General features: G+C 36.3%; 1 protein-coding gene across 4 annotated transcripts in view; it reads left to right on the top strand.

Annotated features, from left to right (window-relative positions):
• The window catches only part of NAA35 (N-alpha-acetyltransferase 35, NatC auxiliary subunit), a 101,075-nt gene that overhangs the window by 4,006 nt on the left and 75,355 nt on the right, over window positions 1-21,714 (top strand). For 3 of the 4 annotated variants that reach the window (XM_027048158.2, XM_027048159.2, XM_027048160.2), the window contains exons 3-6: window positions 8,320-8,353; window positions 12,468-12,582; window positions 13,627-13,701; window positions 14,285-14,452. In XM_027048158.2, the coding sequence (XP_026903959.1) occupies window positions 8,320-8,353; window positions 12,468-12,582; window positions 13,627-13,701; window positions 14,285-14,452 (392 nt within the window). Of the gene's footprint in view, window positions 1-1,576; window positions 1,727-8,319; window positions 8,354-12,467; window positions 12,583-13,626; window positions 13,702-14,284; window positions 14,453-21,714 lie in introns of all 4 variants that reach the window. The other variant, XM_053205191.1, reaches the window with a different exon arrangement.

Genomic DNA, 21,714 nt, shown 5'->3' with positions numbered 1-21,714 from the left:
CTTTATCTCCTGTTAGGCAGAGGGCACACATTCCCTTGACATTTCCTGTATCTGACATTGAGGCCCTTGGCTTTTTTTCCCCTGAAATTATTTTGAATATATGGTGCCATTATTGTTACTTTGCCTGATATATAATATATTCATCTAAATAACACCTCTGAGCTTTGCTTCTCCAGGAAACTTTGCCGAATTCAAACCATCTCTGCTTCCTATAAAAAGCTTTTGATCTTCGTATTTCATTTGGTTGTCTAAAGTTAGGTGCTTTCTGAATATAAACAAACCCTCAATTTAGAAATTTCACTTAAACACAGAAGATCATAAAACGTACGTTGCTCCTTCTACCTACCAGATTCCCTTCTTCCACACACTCTGTGGATAGCCAACAGCCTCTCCTAGGATGATGATACCTTCAGGTGACTAGAACCCAGAGGTAATCCAAGGTTCGTTATCATTACTTCATCTTTTTGAGCTTTAGTCTAGAAAGACATGGGCCCTTCCTGTCATCCCATCTTCTTATGTCTTTGATGGCTTCACTCATTCGTCATTAGTCTGTCTTTCTCAGAGGCCCTGTTGTTTAAGGTCTCTTTTCCCGTCCACTTTCTTCAACTCTTGCCCATTACTTTTCTTCAGAAGACTCCTTTTATTGATTTCTCTTCCCTGTTTCAAAACCTAGGATTCTTAAGCTTCTTTCTCTTCCTTTCTATATTGTCTTCTCTCATTTAGAACACTTGTAGGTGTCTAATATATATTTGTTTTAAGAATGAATGAATATATTAAGGCCGTGTTTCTTCAAATCAGAGTATCTGGATCTCCTACTTCAGAAGTTTTAGAACCCCTGCATTACATTAAATGGTATCATTTTGGGTGATTGCCTGAAACTAGCTTCATTATGAACATAAGATTGAGCACTGAAATTGTAGCAATACTTGATTATAAACCTTATTATCCAGTTGGTTTGCAGTATGCTTCTGTAATCTTTTTAAAAAAAATTATCGAACTGATTATATAGCATTTAACAATTATCGTAGAAAAAATATAGACTCCTCCCTTGCTGAATTCATAAACCCCAATTTGAGAATCATTGTTCTAGGAATTTGCTGTTTGTTAGCACTTTATTCAAAGATAAAAACAAAAAAAGATGGATGGACATTGTCTTGGTGAAAGATCTGGGCACCCTGTAAAATACTTTTTTTTCTTTAAGTGATTTTGATTTTGGAAATGAAAATTATGTTTTCCTTGTTCCATCCTATCAAGAGTGTTTTCAGTCGTAAGGCATGGGGACTGGGCAGCGCTGGTAATTGTGGGTCACTTGAGATCAGCAGTTCTCCACCAGGGATGATTTTGCCCCTCAAGGAACACTTGCCAGTGTCTTGCAATGTTTTTGGTTGTCACAGTGGGGGGGTGGACTGTTACTGGTGTCTAGCGGGTACATAGCAAAGATGCTGCACAGGGTAGCCCCCACAAAGAAGTCATTATTCTGCACAAAATGTCAATAGTACTGCATAGTTCACTCTCTTTAGATAACTTTCAAGAATGTTCAACTATCATTTACCCTTTCTGACCCTGGATTCTTCAGGAAAGGAACATATGGATACTGGATGTCTTAACACCTCTAACAACTAGCATTAACATAGAGCAAGCAGTGGGAAGAGAGTGGGACCGTTGATACATTTTGAGGGCTCTTCTGCATTGTTGAATGCATCTATCAGATTTTCTTCTTAATCAGGTGGGTATTGTATATCCTCCTTTATGTTGGGAGGTTTGGTTAACAGAAGAGGTGTCCTCAGAACTCACCCCTTTCCCTCTTTGAGGTGGTTATTCCAGTATTCATAATTATAGATAGCATGCTTCTATTGTTACTTCTTGATTCCTCGCACTCCCAATTTGAAATCACGTATGTACCTCTACCCATATAGTTATAGCTACACTATGGATAAGCAAATATTACCTATTGTGGAGTCAAAGAGTAAAGCTGTTATTTTTCCTTCCCGCACAGTTTTGTTATATACAAAAAACTCTTATTCAGAATCTTTGTAGTTATCATTGGTTCTACCTTAGATTGTTCATTTGTCTTAAGCTCCTTAAGACATTCAGATACCTCAGACATCGTATTGTTTTTCATCTCTTTGAAGAAATTTCTCCTCGAGCCTCTTACTGCTCCAGTCTGAAGCTTTGTACATAGTGTGATCCTGAGATCATCAGCCTGGGGTTTCTTACTTTTATATAGATTAGACATCTTTTTTTTTTTTTTTTAATTTTTTTTACATTTATTTTTGAGAGACAGAGTAAGACAAAGTGAGAGTGAGGGAGGGGCAGAGAGACAGGGAGACACAGGATCAGAAGCAGGCTCCAGGCTCTGAGCTGTCAGCACAGAGCCCTATGTGGGGCTCGAACCCACAGACCGTGAGATCATGACCTGAGCTGAAGTCGGACGCTCAACCGACTGAGCCACCCAGGCACCCCTAGATTAGACATCTTTTTTCTCCTTTTGAGTAAAATGCATGGGAGATACAATTTTTTGAGGCTCTGGGTGTCTGAAAATATTTTTATTTTATCCTCCCACTTTATTGATAACATAGTGTGTCTGGATACCTTTAAGAATTTTGAGGGCATGACCCATTGATGTTTTTGCTCTGATTTTGCTATTAAGTAGTTTGATGACATTCTGATAACTGAGCTTTCCTATGTAACCTTTTAGAGTCTTCTGTTTGACCTCTTATACAGACTTCTCATAGTGGCTTGCCTGGTTGATGACTCTGGGGTCTTCTTACCTTGTCTGATCCTTCAGTTCTAAGAAACTTTCTTTAATTACTCTATTCTTTCTTTCTTTCTTTCTTTCTTTCTTTCTTTCTTTCTTTCTTTCCTTCCTTCCTTCCTTCCTTCCTTCCTTCCTTCCTTCCTTCCTTTCCTTCCTTCCTTTCCTTCCTTCCTTTCCTTCCTTTCTTTCCTTCCTTCCTTTCCTTTCTTTCTTTCTTTCTTTCTTTCTTTCTTTCTTTCTTTCTTTCTTTCTTTCTTTCTTTCTTTCTTTCATTATTTTGTATTCTCCTTACAAAAGGATACTGTTTTTTGGATACTGAACCTTTCTTTGGGAGGTGCTTAGATCGTGAGAGTGGAGCCCACATGAATGGGTGTAGTCCCCTCTGATATTTGAGGTTACCATAGAAGGATGGCTATCTAGCAAGTAGACCCTCACCAGATATTTGCTGGTGCCTTAATCTTGGACTTCCCAGCCTCTAGAACTGTGAGAAATCAATGTTTGTTGTTTATAGCTGTCCAGTTTATGGTATTTTTTGTTGCAATAGCCTGAATGGACTAAGACTCGCATCTTCCAAACCTACTGATTTTTTCTTTTCCACTGTAATGTTTTTAAGACTTCTTTTCTCAGAACAATTCCCCCCTCCCCTTTTTTTAAGTAAAATGTCCTGGTTTTGTTTCAGTGTTGCACCGTTTTATCTCTCTAAGGATAATAGTTCTTTTGAATTTTCCTCTACATAGTGTCTTTCTGCCAACTTGCCTTTTTGTTTTTCAAGTTTGTTTCCCTTATATCTTTCATATTTGAGGATTACTTCAGATACCTAAGATTTCTTTGTTGTCTGAGGGTGGGAGACCAAAAGCCAGTGGGAAGCTCTGAATTTTTGAGTGGGACTTACTGATGTGGACTTGACTGGTGCTGGTGCTCTGACTTGACTGCCTGTGATTTAACAGATAAGTGAGGGAAGAGATCTGGGGTTTTCACATACTCACTTAATGCCCCCTCCTTCCAGTGTTCTACCCTGGCCTTCAGGTAACCTTATGTCCCTGGGGACGTTTTCCCCCTCTTCACAGAAAGTTTTCAGTGTTACGTGTGGGGAAGGGAGGGCAGTTGTCCTGCTCTGTACATTAGGACAGGGCTCTGCGCTGTCTGCTCAGTTCCATGTTTTAGCCTCCCTTTATCTGTACTTTTAGAGGCAAATGGTAAGTCATGTTTTGGGCTTTCTTCACTCCTGCTTTTTAGGATTCGGTTTTCTTGAGTTTGCTAAGAAACTACTTGTCTTTTTGTTTCCAAGTTGTACTATTACACTATTTCTGTACCTGTTTCTCTTCTTTGGAGTGTATACCTTTCTTAAAACACAAACACACACATACATACTTCCTTTGGTTGTTCTAATGAAATTTCTGGAGGGAATTAAAGGTAGTTGCCTGTGTTCAATTGGCCACCCTTACCCAGTGGTAAACCTCCGTCATTTTGTTTAAATATTACTATTACAGTGGTATTGGATTTCGGTTATATCATAGATTCAGTAGGGTATTCATAAGGATCCTAGCTGGGAACTTAACCATCATTTACAACGTTATGGGTAGAAATTTTATCAAAGATCTATAACATCAGTTTACACATGATCTCATTTACAAGATGATAACGTATATGTATTTGCATTGTCACATAGGTGCATGTTTTTCTTTTGCAAGATAACGTTTCATCCAAATGAGCATATGCTTCAACTGCTGCATACCCAAATTCCACCACAAGTTATGATTCATTGTTCATTTCCAAGGCAAAATGAATGATGTCCTCAGTAAAATGTTAGGAGATTCTGTGACCCACAAAGTTGAATTAAATTTTCTCTCACAGCAGATCCATTCATACTTTATATGAGAGTGAGGATAAAAGAAAAAGTTGATTGTCAAGGTAGTCAAAAAATTTGAATCATCAATTTTTCCTCATATCTAATTTTTTCCTTTGCTTGGAGTGGTTTAAGCTATGTACTATTGTACCTATTTAAGGCTTTAACTTAAAAGTAGAAGTAACTACTTTTTAATCATCGTGTTAACTTAGTTCAGTGGTTTGGTGTGTCTGTAATCCCTAGGATCATCAAGAACATTTCCCACAGCATGCAAGATCAAAACAATTTCTGTAGTAGTACTAAGATGTTAACTTGCCTTTTTGACTCTCATTCTCTTATTAGTAGTCCAGAGACTACATGATATGTTATGATGTCATTGCTCTGACTGCTAATGATAAATGTAAAACATTATCCTTCTTGCTAAGTCTTTTCAGAACTGCTGCATAGTTGGATAAGACCCAGACTACTCAGGTCTGTAGTGCTGTAGAAGAGCATGATTCCGTGTCCAGGTGTTGATCATGCAGTAAAAGTGCTTGCACTCTGCTTAGTTGAGCAAATTTTCAAGCTTCCTGTCTATAGTTTACTGTGATCTGATTCCTGGTGTTCTAAGGGACCATACTGAGAGTCAGCTAGTTCAGCAGTTCATTTTACAGATAAGGAAACCAAGGCACAGAGTGACTTGGTTCAAGGTCTGTGGAGTGTTTTTCTTTTTAAGTTTGGTGAAGCTATTTGGTACCTAAATCTACCATAAGTATTTGATAAATTATTACAGCAGTTCTCAAATTTTTTGATTTTGGGACCCCATTATACTTTTAAAAATTATACCTTTACACTCAAAAATTGTGTGTTTCCATATGGATATGGATATAGATGTTCATTAAAACTTAAAACAAATTTTAAAAATACCTCCCAATTGATTTAAAAACAATTATAAACCCATTCCATGTTAATATGTCTTTTGATGAAAAATAAATTATTTTTCAAAAGAGAATAACTTCCAAGACTAGAGTTGTTTTATATTTTTGAAAATCTCTTTAATGTCAGCGTAATAGAGGGCATCTGAATTGCTAATCTGTCTGTGTTTGTTGGAAGTATATGAGGTGAATCTGGCCTCACCAGATATATAGTTGAAAAACAGGAACCTTTTCAGATAATTGTGGATATACTTCTTTGATATTACAGTACAACAAAACTTGACAGGTGGTAGTTTCTTAAAGATGAGTTGTGATATGGAATCTGAAGATCTGTTATCAGTGGACTTTCCATTCTCTCTGTTACATTAAAATCCATTGGTGTGCCTTGAACTTGGAATGGTTAATTTTGGAACGTGTGTTTCCATTTGGAAAATATTGGTTCATTGACTTAAGCATATCTTCTAAATGCTGATATATAATACTGAAAAGCACATTTGTTAATATTACCACTATTATCAGAAAAGTCTTTTTTAATATTGGGAAGCTATCAGGTTCACAGTGGTAGATACGTTTCTCCAAATTCTAAGTTTTGCTTACAAGCTCGAATTTTATCATTGGCAACACAAAATTTCAGTTTTTCTTAAAGCAACAAACTCCTTTCCAAGAAAATGGCATATTCTTAAGTCTGAATAAGTATAGTTTGTCATTTGTTCTTTCAAGTAAAAATGGTGTTCCATTGTAATTGTGCAAGTGCTTTTCCTTACAATAACAGCTTACTTTGATATGCAGCAGATGTGTTTGTTTATATTTCCTATTTTGTCAAATAGAATATTTAAAAGATGTACTCAAAGATTGAGACTTAATCAGGTAAATCAGGACCAGCACTAGAATGAAGTGAGGCACCTAGGGTGGAAAACTTAAGAATTCACTACCTGAGGGGCACCTGGGTGGTTCAGTCAGTCCATCTCTTGATTTCATCTCATGGTTTGTGAGTTTGAGCCCCATATCCGGTTCTGTGTTGACAATGTGGAGCTTGCTTGGGATTCTCTCTCTCCCTGCCCATCTCCTGTTCATGCTCTCCCTCTGTCCGTCTCAAAATAAGTGAACTTAAAAACAAAAACAACTCACTACCTGAAAGTGAGTTCATGCTTAAATTTCTCACAGGAAATGCTTCACTTGCTGCACCCTGGTCCCAGCCTTGAGATTAGTGATTTTACTGCTTCATCAAGGACTTAAGTGACATTTAAAAATGTTGTCTTTTTAACTGCAAGTGCTTGGAGGTAAAAAAATACACTATTTAGCTTGGGGGCCACTGTCTTAATTTGTGGTGAAGCTAAAGCAGTGTAGCCCTCGTTGCTTTTTTATTTTTCCCTTTATGCTGTTGCTCTTGTATTATCAGTGCAGATGTCAATACAACGAAAAAGAAAATGTTTTAATATTACTGTGAAAGTAATTTTAATGTTACAGACACCTGCGTTCCCAGACCATCTGTGAGAACTGCTGTTATGTTCTGTCATACTATATTGTAGTTTTTGATATGCTTCTCATTGATTTATCTGTTTTGTTACCTGGAATTGTTAAAAATGAATGTTCTTTAACTTAAGATCAGTAGGAGGGGTACAGTTCGGAAAACTGGGGCTTTGCATCTTTTACCGGATTTGACCATCAATATTTAAGTTACTTAAAATGTTACAGTAGTAGTTCTCCCCTTTCCTGCACATTGGGATTTTACCTGTAGTGGTTTGAAACCATTGCAGAGGGGCCACCCCTAGAATTTAATTGGTTTAGGGTGCTGCTTGGATGTTGGGATTTTCACAGGCTCCAGAGTTGATACCAACATGAAGCCAAAGTTGAGAACTGCTTTATAGAGGATGAATACTGTTTTGATTAGCTGTTTACTCAGGTGTTTTCTACATTTAAATAAAATGGGATTTCCTTTTGTTCTTTTTTCTTTATATTTATATTTATTTTTGGGAGAGCACAAGCAGGGAAGGGACAAAGAGAGAGGGACAGAGGATCTGAAGCAGGCTCTGCGCTGACAGGCTGACAGCATGAGCCCGATGTGGGGCTTAATTAACGAACGTGAGATCATGACATGAGCTGAAGTCAGACGCTCAACCGACTGAAGTGCCCCTAAATAAAATGTAACTTTAAAAAGTAGCTTTGACACTGTTCCTGGGACAAAAAAAGGTTAGATTATGACCCCAAGCGATTTAAGAAACAACTTAAAAGTGGTAGGGGCACCTGGGTGGCTCAGTCAGTTAAGCGGCCGGCTTCGGCTCAGGTCATGATCTCACGGTCCGTGAGTTCGAGCCCCGTGTCGGGCTCTGTGCTGACAGCTCAGAGCCTGGAGCCTGTTTCAGATTCTGTGTCTCCCTCTCTCTGTGACCCTCCCCCGTTCATGCTCTGTCTCTCTCTGTCTCAAAAATAAATAAACGTTAAAAAAAAAAAAGTGGTTTAAGAAAGTTAAAAAACAGCAGTCAGTTCTGTGAAAAAGCATAGTTGGGGGAAATTTACTGGTGATATTTTAAAATGAGGTTGGTAATTCTGATTGGATTTTTGTGGCCTGTGGTGGGTTGCTTGCTAATTATTAAAAGTTCAATTTATAGGGATTAAATATTCATCGTGTAGAAGGCATTATGTTAGTAATGGAGTAGAAATAATTTCTTAGAAAATGAAGCTTAAAGTAATGAAAGCCCATTTTCAAACAAAACTGTTTTGTTTCTTTTTTTTTTCTTAGAATTAAAATTTAAATATAAAGATGGTGTTATTCAAAGGATTTTTCTGTTTGTTTCTTTTAGAATTAAAGTTGGGAGAACTGCTTCATGATAAGCTGTAAGTATTTGAAATAGCGTAGTTTAATATTTCTGGGTTTTTTGTGTGTGTGCAATAGTATTCCTTGAGGCCTGGGTAATACTACATTTCAAAGCTGTAAAAATAAAATGAATTAGAAATCTATTTTTAATCTTGGTGAGCTGTTTTGGGGCAGCTGACCTTAGTTATGGTATGAAATGGTTGTACCTGGTAAAACTATGATTTATGGTCCTTTCTTTAAGAGTTAGATGTATAGGATATGGAATTTCTTGAGGAAAAGATACAGATTTTGTGTTATCTGTGATAGGCTGGTTGATGACCAACGATGAATGATTTAATGGCTGGATGAGAGAATCCTGGGAAAGGCGAAAAAAGGGAGATGCTTGATTTTATTTGTACTCCCGCAGGTAACCTCAATTCCCGTACTACTATGGCCAGGCTCAATTTCAAAATTAGGAATGTGAAATGTTAAATCAGTTAATGGCCAAGATGGGACATTTGAGGAGCAGGAGTAGATCCTGAAATTTAATTTTTCTCAAACTAATGTGAATCAGAGAAGACATCAAGGGGTTTTTAAAACACACATTGCTGGGCCCAACCCCCCAGAGTTCCTTCTTTAGGGCTGGTGTGGGACCCCGCAGAAGTTGAAGTTCCAACAAGTTCCCAGGTGAGGTTGATGTGCTGATCCAGGGATCGACCACACTAAGAACCACTCTGGGTCATCCTGTTGGTGCTGCAGGCAGTTCTAGGAAAGATAAACGAAACCATACCACAAACAAATGCAGGAAAGAGTGTGACTCCTCACTGTGGAACAAGATTTGAGAGAAGACAGCTGAAGAGGGACCAAGTGGTCTTCATTTCCCCAAGGTTTTAGGCTCAGCCCAGGAAACATGATTGTCAGCAGCCTCCCCTGAACACCTGTTAAAGTTATATTCTTGTAATTTATCTCTCCCTTAGCTGTCTTGTATTTTCTCCCTACTATACAATCTTCTAACATATATGTAACTTTTTATCTTTACTGTTTGTTTCTTTCTCTGGAATCTCGGCAGGCAAATTTGTTTTGTTCACTTGAACCTAGAACTGCGTCTAGCATATATTAGGTGCTCAGCATTTGTTGAATGAATGGAGAAATCCTAATTTAATGCTGCTATAATTTCTGTAGAGCGTTTACTAATTAGGCAAGTACTTCACTGGTCTAGGGTTTTTTGGGTTTTTTTTTCAACGTTTTTTTATTTATTTTTGGGACAGAGAGAGACAGAGCATGAATGGGGGAGGGGCAGAGAGAGAGGGAGACACAGAATCGGAAACAGGCTCCAGGCTCCGAGCCATCAGCCCAGAGCCTGATGCGGGGCTCGAACTCACGGACCGCGAGATCGTGACCTGGCTGAAGTCGGACGCTTAACCGACTGCGCCACCCAGGCGCCCCTCACTGGTCTAGGGTTTTAATTGTGCCATTAAAAACTTGTTTTTGTTCTCTTGTAAGTAATGGATACTTTGTTTTAAACAAATTCAAACATTAGAAATGAAGCAAAAATTTCCCATTGTACTGCCCCCACGTCCCCCATGCTTACTCTTTGCTCAGATATCATCACTATTATGAGATTGTTGCATGTCCTTTTGGACCTATAAAATATATATATGAATAAAATCTGTAAAAATAGTTGATTATAAATTCCTGTCTACAGTATGTATTATTTTGAAAATTCTTTTCCCATTCAGTGTATCTCGGAGATCTTTTCATGTTAGTATATAAGCTATACCTCGTTCATTTTAACTGTTGCTTTGTATTTTACAGTGACTATACCATAATTTATTCTGCAGTATCCCTATTGATGGACATTTAGATTGCAACATGGGAACATGGGATTAGTAACATGGGAAAATTGAAGACATTTAATTTATACAAACCTCTTTGTATGCATGTGCAAATATATTTTAGGATGGAAGCCTAGAAATCAAATGACTGGATTTTAATAGGTTCAGCCAAACTTTACTAAAAAAAAGTCTGTATCAGTCTCCCACCAACAGTATATGAGAGTAAACTAGGTATATTTTTTAAGCTTTCTGAGTGGCCAAAGCAATTCCTCATTGTTTTGTTTTGCATTGCCTGATTACATTTGAATTTGAGCAGCTTTTCACTTTTATTATAAATATACACTTTTTTCTTTTGTGAATTGTCCATTCATGTCCTTTGCCTCTTTTTTTTTTAATTTTTTTTTTTAAGTGTCTGTTTATTTTTGAGAGAGAGACAGAATGTGAGTTGGTTAGGAGTAGAGAGAGAGGGAGACACAGAATCCGAAGCAGACTCCAGGCTCTGAGCTCTCAGCACAGAGCCCGACGCGAGGCTTGAACTCACAAGCTGTGAGATCATGACCTGAGCCGAAGTTGGATGCTCCACTGACTGAGCCAGCCAGGCGCCCCTGTCCTTTGCCTCTTTTTCTTTGGACTAGTTGCCTTATTTGTTGTATGAGTCAGTTGTATTCTGGATAACAACTTTTTAAAAATTACCTATATTAAAAATACCCTTTCTAGATAATTATGGTGTTTTAACTATGGTTTATTATCATTGCATATAAATTTAAAATATTTACACAATTGCATACATCAGCTTCTCCTTTTATAGTTTTTTGAAATTATTGAAAATCTTTTTTTTGTTCAGAAATTCAAAAATTATTGAAATCTTTTGTTTGTTTGCTTGTTTTAGGTATAGAACTTAAATCTGCCTGGGTTTACTTTTTAAAATTGTGTGAATCAAAGATTTCACATTTTCCAGATGGTTAGCCACTTGTTTCAGCAGTATTTATTGATTAATCCACTATTTTTCATTACTTTGAAATTCTGTCTTTATCATATAGAATTCCTACAGAAATGTGGGTTTAGACTGTTTTCTATTGATCTGTGTGTTCCAGAATGTTTGTAATTATTATGTCTTATAGTATCTTTGATATTTGGTGAATACTGTTTTTGTTGAAAGAATTCTCTTCCATTTTTGCATATTTTCTGTTTTGGCTTGGCAAGCTCTTTGAAAAATACTATTTGGGTTTTGATTAGCATAGTTTAGAGTTGTTTTCAATAATAACATACTCATCTTGTCAGATTATCTTGAAGCATTGAGAGATTTGAGGGATTGAAGGGAAGAGTTTGTCTCCTTAAAGCTGGTTTTAATGTCTTGCTGCTTTTCTAAAAGGAAATGATGTATTGTAACAAGGTAATGTCTTTATTTTCCTGGTAGTCTAATAGCTTAGACTAAGCAAAATGTGAAGTCAGTAGCTTGATCACCTATCAGACTTTCTTTTAAGCTTTTCTTGTTCCTGTCCCATTTTTTAAGGCATATCTGTTAATGATATACTCACTAACCAGTCCACAGTGCACCACAACTATCTGTTTATATGGCTAATAAGCCATAAATACCAGATACAAGTTAACACGACTCCTGGATTATTTTTCATTATGTTACTGCCAGAACTTCGGGCATTGTAGATGGTAATGTGCTGCATTATTCCTATTATTCAAGATATAAAGAAAATAAATCAAAAATTACATTTGGTAATGATTATTCCAATACAACTTTCTAAATATTAAGTAGAGAAAACCATTTAAAGAAGGCAAAGTGAAATCCATTATAGATCAGTTGATCTTTTTTCCAAAATTTCTAATGTGCAACCTTTTTAAAGGAAACACAAAAAACAACTTTTGTTTTTTCACCTGCACAGTGTATGCAAATAATATGACCACTACATAGAATTTTTATGTTAAAATAAGATTATTTAATTTTTTAATTTAAAAATTTTTTTTTCTTTTTTTTTTGCGAGAGAGTTACATACATGCATAAGCCAGAAGTGGGTAGAGGAAGAGAGAGAATCCTAATCAGGCTCCATGTCCAGTGTAGAGCCTGACAGTGGGGCTCAATCTCACGACCCTGAGATTATGACCTGAGCTGGACATTTAACTGACTGAGCCACCCAGGTGCCCCAGAGGGAAATTATTTAATTGAAATAGAAGTGTTAGCAAATTGGGAAGACTAAATATATAGAACACTATATATTTAAAGTACTATAATTATTATATCATTGAGGGAACCTGGGTAAACTTACTGGTTCAAAACAATTTGTGGGGTCAATTTTTTTGTTTGCAGATTTGGTCTTTTTGAAGCCATGTCTGCCATTGAAATGATGGATCCCAAGATGGATGCTGGCATGATTGGAAACCAAGTTAATCGAAAAGTTCTCAATTTTGAACAAGCTATCAAGGTAAATACCATTGTGCTTTTTGTTTTATCATTTGTTATTCCACATGTTAAAACAGTGCCCATCAAACTTGGCATATTAAAATACAATTTTTTTTACAAGCATCTCAGGTACATAAACAAAACTTAGTTACAAGCTTTAGTTATCTTTTTTTTTGAAGTCTGTAAAGTGTTCAAAGGTCTTCATTACAAGCTGGCACTAAATTTGTGTGTGTGTTTACTAATTTTTAAAGCATTTCAGTATATATTCAAATACCAGGGTAGTTGGTTAAGCCATTAAGTTTTATATATTAACACACTAAGCAGAATGCTTGTGGTTGTGAATTTGAAATTCATTCTGTGAGGATTGACTTAGAAATTCATTCACAGTTGCCACAGAGTTTAATTTTGCATATTTTACGAAGAAAGATTTGCTAAATAAATGGATATTTAAATAAAATTTACAAGTAGTAAAATTAATCACCTTGAAGGGTTTTTAAAAATTTTTTTTTATTTTTATTTTTGAGAGAGAGAGCGAGCACAAGTCGGGGAGGGGCAGAGAGAGAGGGAGACACATAGTCCGAAGCAGGCTCCACGCTCTGAGCTGTCTGTACAGAGCCCAATGTGGGGCTTGAACGCGTGAACCGTGAGACCATGACCTGAGCTAAAGTCGGATGCTCAACCAACTGAGCCACCCAGGCACCCCAAGGGAAGGGTTTTTAAAAATGTTTACTTTTCTAAGTACTTTTGATCCGTTAAAATGATTCATATTTATTAATGCTTAAAACTAATTTGAACTGTGTTTTTAAATACTTGTTTAACTTTTTGTTTATAAAGGCCTTTATTCTTTTCAAATTAAGAGGCTTTGATTTTTTTGTATTGAAGATCTATTTAAGATATATTTCAAGAATACAGAGTTAATTTGGCATTTTAGTTTTTATCAGATGATGATATAGTTCTAGAATTATTATTTTTTAAGTATTTAATTCTTGGAGGCCAAAATGCTACTGGACATAGAAACTATAACTTTTATAAAAACTTCTCATATGTCATATTTCTCCTCTTTTAGGATGGCACCATTAAAATTAAAGACCTCACCTTGCCTGAATTGATAGGAATAATGGATACTTGTTTTTGCTGTTTGGTAAGAGTACACTTGGTTAATCTAAAAACTGTGACTTCCTAGAAAGTTCCCTCTGGTTGGGAGAATTGAATTAGAGAAGAGAGGTAGGAAAACCATTGTGCAGTTTCTTGGAGTAATCTAGGGGAGGTGTGATGCTCTTGACTAAGTTAATAGTAGTGAGGATGAAAAAGGAGAGTTAAAGGAGTGGCTAAGCACCTGGTTAGTTCTAAAATTGTGAATTCCCTACTTAATGGATTTTTATTGACTCCACTGTGGAATTGATTGCTTTTAGATTCTATGTAAGGTGGCATTCTAATTCCATTAGTCTCCAAATATATTGCACACTGAATTCTGTATAAGAATGTTTCCCTTAGATAGCTAATCATATTTACGGTGTATGATTTTTGAAAGACTTTAGTCAGTGAAAGTGAATTGTAATTCTTCTGTCTTTTCTTAGCTTCCTTTTAATCATCTTTGAAATCCTGTGGTTAATTATATATTTATTTGGGTCTGTGGCTTTCTAGCCCTTGACTGTCAGATCTGTTTAGACTTTGCAGACCCTCTGTGTCATCTTAAACATACACATTCTTTTACTTCTTTATAGATAACCTGGCTAGAAGGCCATTCCTTGGCACAGACAGTATTCACGTGCCTTTACATTCATAATCCAGACTTTATAGAAGATCCTGCCATGAAAGCTTTTGCTCTGGGAATTCTGAAAATCTGTGACATTGCAAGGGAAAAAGTAAATAAAGCTGCTGTTTTTGAAGAGGTAAGATTCTGTAATATAAGAATTCCTGAAACTCATTGACCACTTTATTTATTGTGATGTATTTAAATGATTATATGATACATGTTTTTATTGATACATGTAGTTAAAAACAGTTTTTAAAAGTGATGCTATGCTGTTTACAGATACATTGACTGAAATGATCCAGTTCTAAGAAAAAACTTTCATCTTAGTGTATGTTCGTTCTGTTGGTACCATTCGTTGAGTATCCATTATGTGCTGAGAGAGTACTTTGCTCTGAATATTATGGGGATTCACAAAGACTATGAAGACACAGCCTCAAGTCTCTTAAAAATTATAACACAGAAGTGTTGTACTTTCAGTTTTTGGATAATAGGGAGCTAAGGAAAACAAAGGTATGAAAAATATTTCAGGATATAAATATTTTCTTCCAGTTTATGCTAAGTACCTTGCCCTTAGGAAGTGTTTTAAGTTTTAGACATAGAAAGATTTTTTTTCTCCTTATGAGAAATTTTATGGAGAAATGTGATAGTATTTAAAATTATTGATAAGTAATTATTTTTTTAATTCTTTCTTTTGTTGAAACTTATGTTTCTTTTTAACACTATTACTAATCCAAAATAAATATTTTAGTCTCCTACAGTGGTTCAGTGTATACAATGTATAGCTTTTCTAAATTTATATATGTGAGAATAATTAAATATATAGCTAATATCACATTTAAATATATGGCTTGTGAGTTGTCTATGAAATACCGCCTACTTTTATACACTTATTTGTTACTTAACTACCTATTTTAATTGCTGTGGGTATCATTATGGAATATCTTACACATTTGAGTGAAAATTTTAAAAAGATTAAGTTAATGAGAAGAGATACACAAATTATTAAATACTTACATTCTCAACGTATGCCCAAAAGGACATCAAAAATCCTAGTCCTAGGGCAGAGAAAGGATTCATTTAGCAAATAGTACTCAGACAGTTGGTTAGCACCCTTGAGAATTAACTTATCATCATTTTATATCTGCCTTAATCTTTTGGGTTGTTGTAACAACAGAAGTTTATCTCTCATATTTCTGGAGGCTAAGAAGTCCACAATCAAGGCACCAGCGGCTTCAGTGTCTGGTGAAGGCCTGACTACTGGTTCATAGTTGGCCATCTTTTCACTGTGTCCTCACATGGCAGAAAGTGTAAGGGAGATCTCTGGGATCTCTTTTACAAGGGCACTGGTCCCATTCATAGGGCTCTACTCTCATGGCCTGATCATCTCTCAGAAGGTGCCCCACCACCAGGTACCATCACATTGGGTGTTAGGACTTAACAGGAATTTTGGAGGGACACAAACATTCAGTCTATAACAACATCAAAATAAATTGCAGATCAATGAAATATTTTAAATGTAAAAAGTTGTTAAAAGTCAGAAAATAGTTTACAGAAAATAAAATGGCCTTTAAACATGAGAAAAGATACATAAGAGAAATGTAGATTAAAACTGAGGTGCCTTTTTTTACCCATTATTGGCAAAGATTAGAAATTTCTTATACTATGTCGATGAGGGTGAGAAACAGGTACTCTCGTGCTGTGTGTGTGAGAGAGAGATGAACAGTCATCATTTCTCTCTTTTTAATCTTTTTTTAAGAAAACCTTTTTATTTGGAAATAATTTCAAATTATCAGAAGTTATAGTAACCACAGAAAGAACACCATATATCTCTCACCTTGATTCAGCTGCTATTAATGAATTGTTCCAATTGAATTACTTCTTCAGTTTCTGTTGTGTATGAATATACATGTTTATGTATTTTTTTCCCCGAACCGTTGGGAGACTAAGTTGCATACATTTTGAAGTTCTCCCTCCAAACATCTGTCAGTGTGCATCTCCTAAGAAAGAAGCACTTTCATACACAGCTACAGCACAGTTATCAACTTCAGTGAATCTGTAATAACAGTCCCTTCTCTATATTCTGTTCCTGTCAGGTGACCCAGCATTGTCCTTCTTTGCATTTTTACCCTATACTACGGGTTCCAGTCTAGGATCATGTCCTGCATTTGGTTGCCTATCTTTTTAGTCTCTTTAATCCACAGAAGTTCCTCAGCCTTTTTTTTTGTCTCCATACCGTGGATAATTTTGGAGAACACAGGCCTCTCCTGGTTTGCCTTTTTTCATGGAATGTTCCTCACTTAGGATTTGTGTGTTTTTCCTCATGATTACATTCAGATTAAGCAATCCTGGCTGGAATACAACAAAAGTAATATTGTGTCTTCCTTCTGGTGCCACAGCTGAGGCATACAGTGTCCATCGGCCCCCTCAGTGGTGATGTTATTTTGTTCCAAGGTGTTTTGTGATTACTGTATGGTTAGTTTTTAGCCTGGCATATAATAAGCAATCTGTAGGGAAGCTCTTTAAGATCATGGAAATATCCTGCTCATTAAAACCTATCCCCTAGATTTAGCATCCATCAATACTTGCTTGGTTTAATCTTCACTGTAAAATGATGATTTTCTAAGTTTAGCATGCCCTCCACATTTGTTAGTAAGGACTCAGGTTTCCAGTGTAAGCAAGACTCATATGTTTTTATGGTATCATAAATTCACACAACTGTTTTAAAGAACAATTAGTAATATTAATATAAGTTAAAATGTGTATGACTTATCTCCGCAGTTTCACTTTTAAGAATTCTACAAATAGATCTGTGCTGTGCACAAAGACTTGTATGCAAGGACATTAATTGTAGTTTTGTTTGTAGTAACTAAGGTCTAGAAACTATCTTAATGTCCATCAACAGGAGACTCATTAAGTGATGCTACCTTCATACAGTTGGGTATTGTGCCCCCTTTACAAAGGAGGTAGGTTTATGTATACAAGTAAGATTAGGTCTCCAAAATAAAGTAAAATAAGTCAGGTGTAGAAAAGTATGTAGTAGGTTACTACCATTTTCTTTTCTTTTTTTTTAAATGGGAGGTATTTATCTTCATAAATAAGATAATTGGAAGATTTTATTTAAGTTTATTTTGAGAGGGAGAGAGAGAACGCAAGTGAGGAAGGGATGGAGACAGAATCCCAAGTAGGCTCCACGCTATTAGCATGGAACCCAACGTGGGGCTCAAACCCACGAACTGTGAGATCACGATCTGAGGCAAAGTCGGACACTTAACCGACTGAGCCACCCAGGCACTCCAAGATAACTGGAATCTTGAGGATTGGGATATATACTTTTTTGTGCTGTTGGAATTTTTATTATGTGCCTGGATAAATTTGTTTTAAAATAAATGAAAATGGGGCAGCTGGGTGGCTCAGTCAGTTAAGCGTCCAACTCTTGATTTTAGCTCAGGTCATGATCTCGCAGTTAGGGAGTTTGAGCCCTACATTGGGCTCTGTGCTGCTGGTGTGGAGCCTGCTTGGGATTCTCTTTCTACCTCTCTCTGTCCCTTCCCTGTGCTCTCTCTCTTTCAAAATAAATAGAAAACTTTAAAATAAATGAAAATAAATTTTTTGTAATATAAATATAATTGAAATTCTGCATATCCTCTGGATGAAGGACTTACAAATGGGAGAAATTGTAAAGGAAAAGACTAATAGGAAAAAGCTGATAAAAAATTTTTTAGAAAAATCTGGATAACAAAAATAACCAAATATTTCTTTATTAGGCTCTCATTCAAATAAAGCATAACAGTGAAGCCCAGATGAATAAATGGGCAGTAAAATAAACAACTTACTCTTGGAGGAAGGTAATAAATTGCCATCATATTTTTAAAATTTAGCCTTATGTAATCCAAGAAATACAATTAAAATAAAAAGTAGTTAGATCATTTTTCATCTACTAAATATATTTATAAATGAGACCATTCAGTATTGGTAAGGATACAGTGAGTTGTCATTTTGGTTTTTATTATAGTGGGAGTGTGCATTAGCACAGGTGAAATTAATTCATCTCTAGAACTCAGCCTTAAATGATTAGAAGCATGGACACTTCATGCCCAATACTTGAATAAGTTTTCAATAGTGATAAGTTTTCAATAGTGATAAGTTTCAGTAGTAATAAGTTTTCAAAGTTAGCATCAACCAAAATGCCACCATTAAGGTTATGCTTGAAGTAAATTATGGATAATTTATTACCATGGATAATTTATTATGGATAATTCTAAATAAATAATTTATAATTTATTATACATAGTGATAGTGAAAATGATGTTTAGAATCATAGGAGAGTATATACTTTTAAACAGGAAAGTGGCACATAGTGTAAGCAACTGTGTAAAATTAAAAGAAAACTAGGAAGAAATATAAGTAAAATCTCCTGGGCTGAAGAGAGTGTTTTTTCTTTCTTCTTCTGTTTTTTTAATGTTTGTTTATTTTGAGAGAGTGCTGGGGAGGGGCAGAGAGAGAGATCCCAAGCAGGGTCCACACTCAGCACAGAGCCTGAGGAGGGCTGGATCTCATGACCATGAGATCATGACTTAAACTGAAATTAAGAGTCAAATGCTTAACTGACTGAGCCACCCAAGTGCCCCTGTGTTTTCTTGTTTCTATAAACTTTTCAGATTTGCTAGATAGGTTTATCTTGTTTTTAAATTAGAAAAAGAATTGATTGCCTAGTGAAAGTTCTTAAGAGAGCTAGTAATGAATAAGAATGAACTGTAATAAACCAGTCATTTCTTTGTTTGAAATGCTGCTTCTGAAGTTCTAGGTGCTGTTATATTTTGCCCTCAAGATGTGTCTCTGCTTTGTTTTTACTTCTGAACTGGAGACATTTCACTTGTCTAAAGATGTGCCTTTCTTAATATCCTGTGTACATATACAAAATGGGAACCATAGTTCCCCCATCACACCGCTGGTCCACTTGCATTCTACATTCTTGCAGAATGGTATCTATAGGGTTATCTGATTGAATTCTTTTATTTTTACCTTTCAAGTGTCTTGAATCTGGGCATTGCTTTTCCTTCTCTCTTATTGTTCCTGCTTTACTTTGAGCCTTTCTTAGCTTCAGGTTTAGATTCCTTGTGAGTGTCTGTACTCTTCCTTCTGGCCCAATCTTTCCCTCTAGGCCACTCTCCACTTGACCACTAGTTACCTTCTTAAAAGTAGGTAATTTGGTCATATCTGGTTTTGCTCTTTGAAAATTTTTCCTACTATGTGTATTTTAATAAAAGTACTTGTACAAGGGCACCTGGGTGGCTTGGTTGGTTGAGCATCCGACTTCGGCTCAGGTCATGATCTCATGGTTCATAAGTTCGAGCCTGGCATCAGGTTCCGTGCAGACAACTCAGAGCCTGGAGTTTGCTTTGGGTTCTGTGTCTCCCTCTCTCTCTGCTCCTCCTCTGCTTGCACTCTGTCTCTCTCTTTCAAAAACCAAACATTAGAAATAATGTTTAAAAAGTACTTGTACATACTATGCAAAATCAAGTACCCCACAATATGCATAATGAGAAATTATAGTTCTCTGTTTTTTTCCTCATTCCATAATAATATTAAATTTTTTTTAGCTTTTTACCAGTAGTTAATTCCATATTTCTGGATAATAGGCGTGTATTCTAATTTCTGGATAAAAACAATTTGAAGTGCTTATTTCTGAGAGAGTGAGAGAACACACATGTGAGCAGGGGAAGGGTAGAGAGTGGGGACAGAGGATCCAAAGCAGGCTCTAGGCTGACAGCAGAGAGCTCGATGCGGGGCTCAAACTCATGAACCCTGAAGTCATGGCCTGAGCTGAAGTTGGAAGCTTGACTGAGCCACCTAGATGCCCCTGGATATTAGCAGTTTTTAGCTGGTATGTCAGCACATTTTTAGCATGTAACTAGCATTCACATATTATCCTGTCCTGTATCCAAATAGTAATTCAGTTTTTTGTTAAATCATTAATCAGTGTTGACATTATTGTGATTGTATAAATACTAATGATAGATGAGCCAAAGTGGTGTAAACGTACATTTCCGTTCTCATACAAATTTTTGTTTTTCTTGAAATGATAACTGCCTCTTGTTTTTTGGTTTGCTTAGTTTTCTGTGTACTTGGTTCTCCCTCTCCCATCATAAGATCGTCTTATCGGTTTATGTATTTTTTGAAATTATCCTCTTTAGCTCCTTTGTTCTCTAGGTTCAGGCTGGATCAGTGCCCTTCTAGGTCCACTGTAGCTGGGATTCCAGTTTTCTCTTCGCCCTTCTCCTGGGAATTTCATTTCCCTCTCTTTGTTAGATTTCTGGTTACCTGGATTTTATGCCTTTATTATTATTCTTTATTACTTTGGTTGGTGCAGTATTTCCAGTTCCATGGGGAGACGGAGAGGGAATTGTTCTTTGAGAACTTACATGTTTGCAAATGTCTCCCCTACCCTCACACTCGATTGAAAGTTTGGTTGTAATAGATTTCTAGGTTGGAAAATAATTTTACTCTGAATTTTGAAGGCCTTATTCTACTGACTCTTAATTTCAGTGTTGCCATCCTGATTTTTTATACCCATGTTTTCTCTTTGGAAGCTTTTAGGAGTTTTCTTTCTAATGACTATACCTTAAACTTGGTCATTCCAACCCTTTACTGATCTCAGTTTGAAGGATCCTATTCTCAGACTCCAACCTCTGTTTCTGGGTTGCTTGTATTCTGACTCCTATGGTTCATCTCTACTTGGGCTCCAGTTTATCATATTGGTTTTTTTGTTTGTTCGTTTTTTTTGCATTGTATTTATTTATTTATTTTAATTTACCTCCAAGTTAGCATACAGTGCAACAGTGATTGCAGGAGTAGATTCCTTAATGCCCCTTACCCATTTAGCCCATCCCCCCTCCCACAACCCCTCCAGTAACCCTCTGTTTGTTCTTCATATTTAAGAGTCTCTTGGGGCGCCTGGGTGGCTCAGTCAGTTGAATGTCTGACTTCAGCTCAGGTCATGATCTCATGGTCCGTGGGTTCGAGCCCCGTGTTGGGCTCTGTGCTGACAGCTCAGAGCCTGGAGCCTGCTTCAGATTCTGTGTCTCCCTCTCTTTCTGCCCCTCCCCCATTCATGCTCTGTCTCTGTCTCGAAAATAAATAAATATTAAAAATTTTTTTTTAAATTAAAAAAAGTCTCTTCTGTTTTGTCCCCCTCCCTGTTTTTATTATTTTATTATTTTTGCTTCCCATATGTTCATCTGTTTTGTATCTTAAAGTCCTTGTATGAGTGAAGTCATATGATATTTGTCTTTCTCTGACTAATTTTGCTTAGCATAATACCCTCTAGTTCCATCCATGTAGTTGCAAATGGCAAGATTTCATTCTTTTTGATTGCTGAGTAATACTCCATTGTATATG

Source organism: Acinonyx jubatus, chromosome D4 (assembly GCF_027475565.1).
Source record: "Acinonyx jubatus isolate Ajub_Pintada_27869175 chromosome D4, VMU_Ajub_asm_v1.0, whole genome shotgun sequence".
NCBI classification, from domain to species: domain Eukaryota; kingdom Metazoa; phylum Chordata; class Mammalia; order Carnivora; family Felidae; genus Acinonyx; species Acinonyx jubatus.
This window is presented reverse-complemented; position numbering and strand designations above follow the sequence as displayed.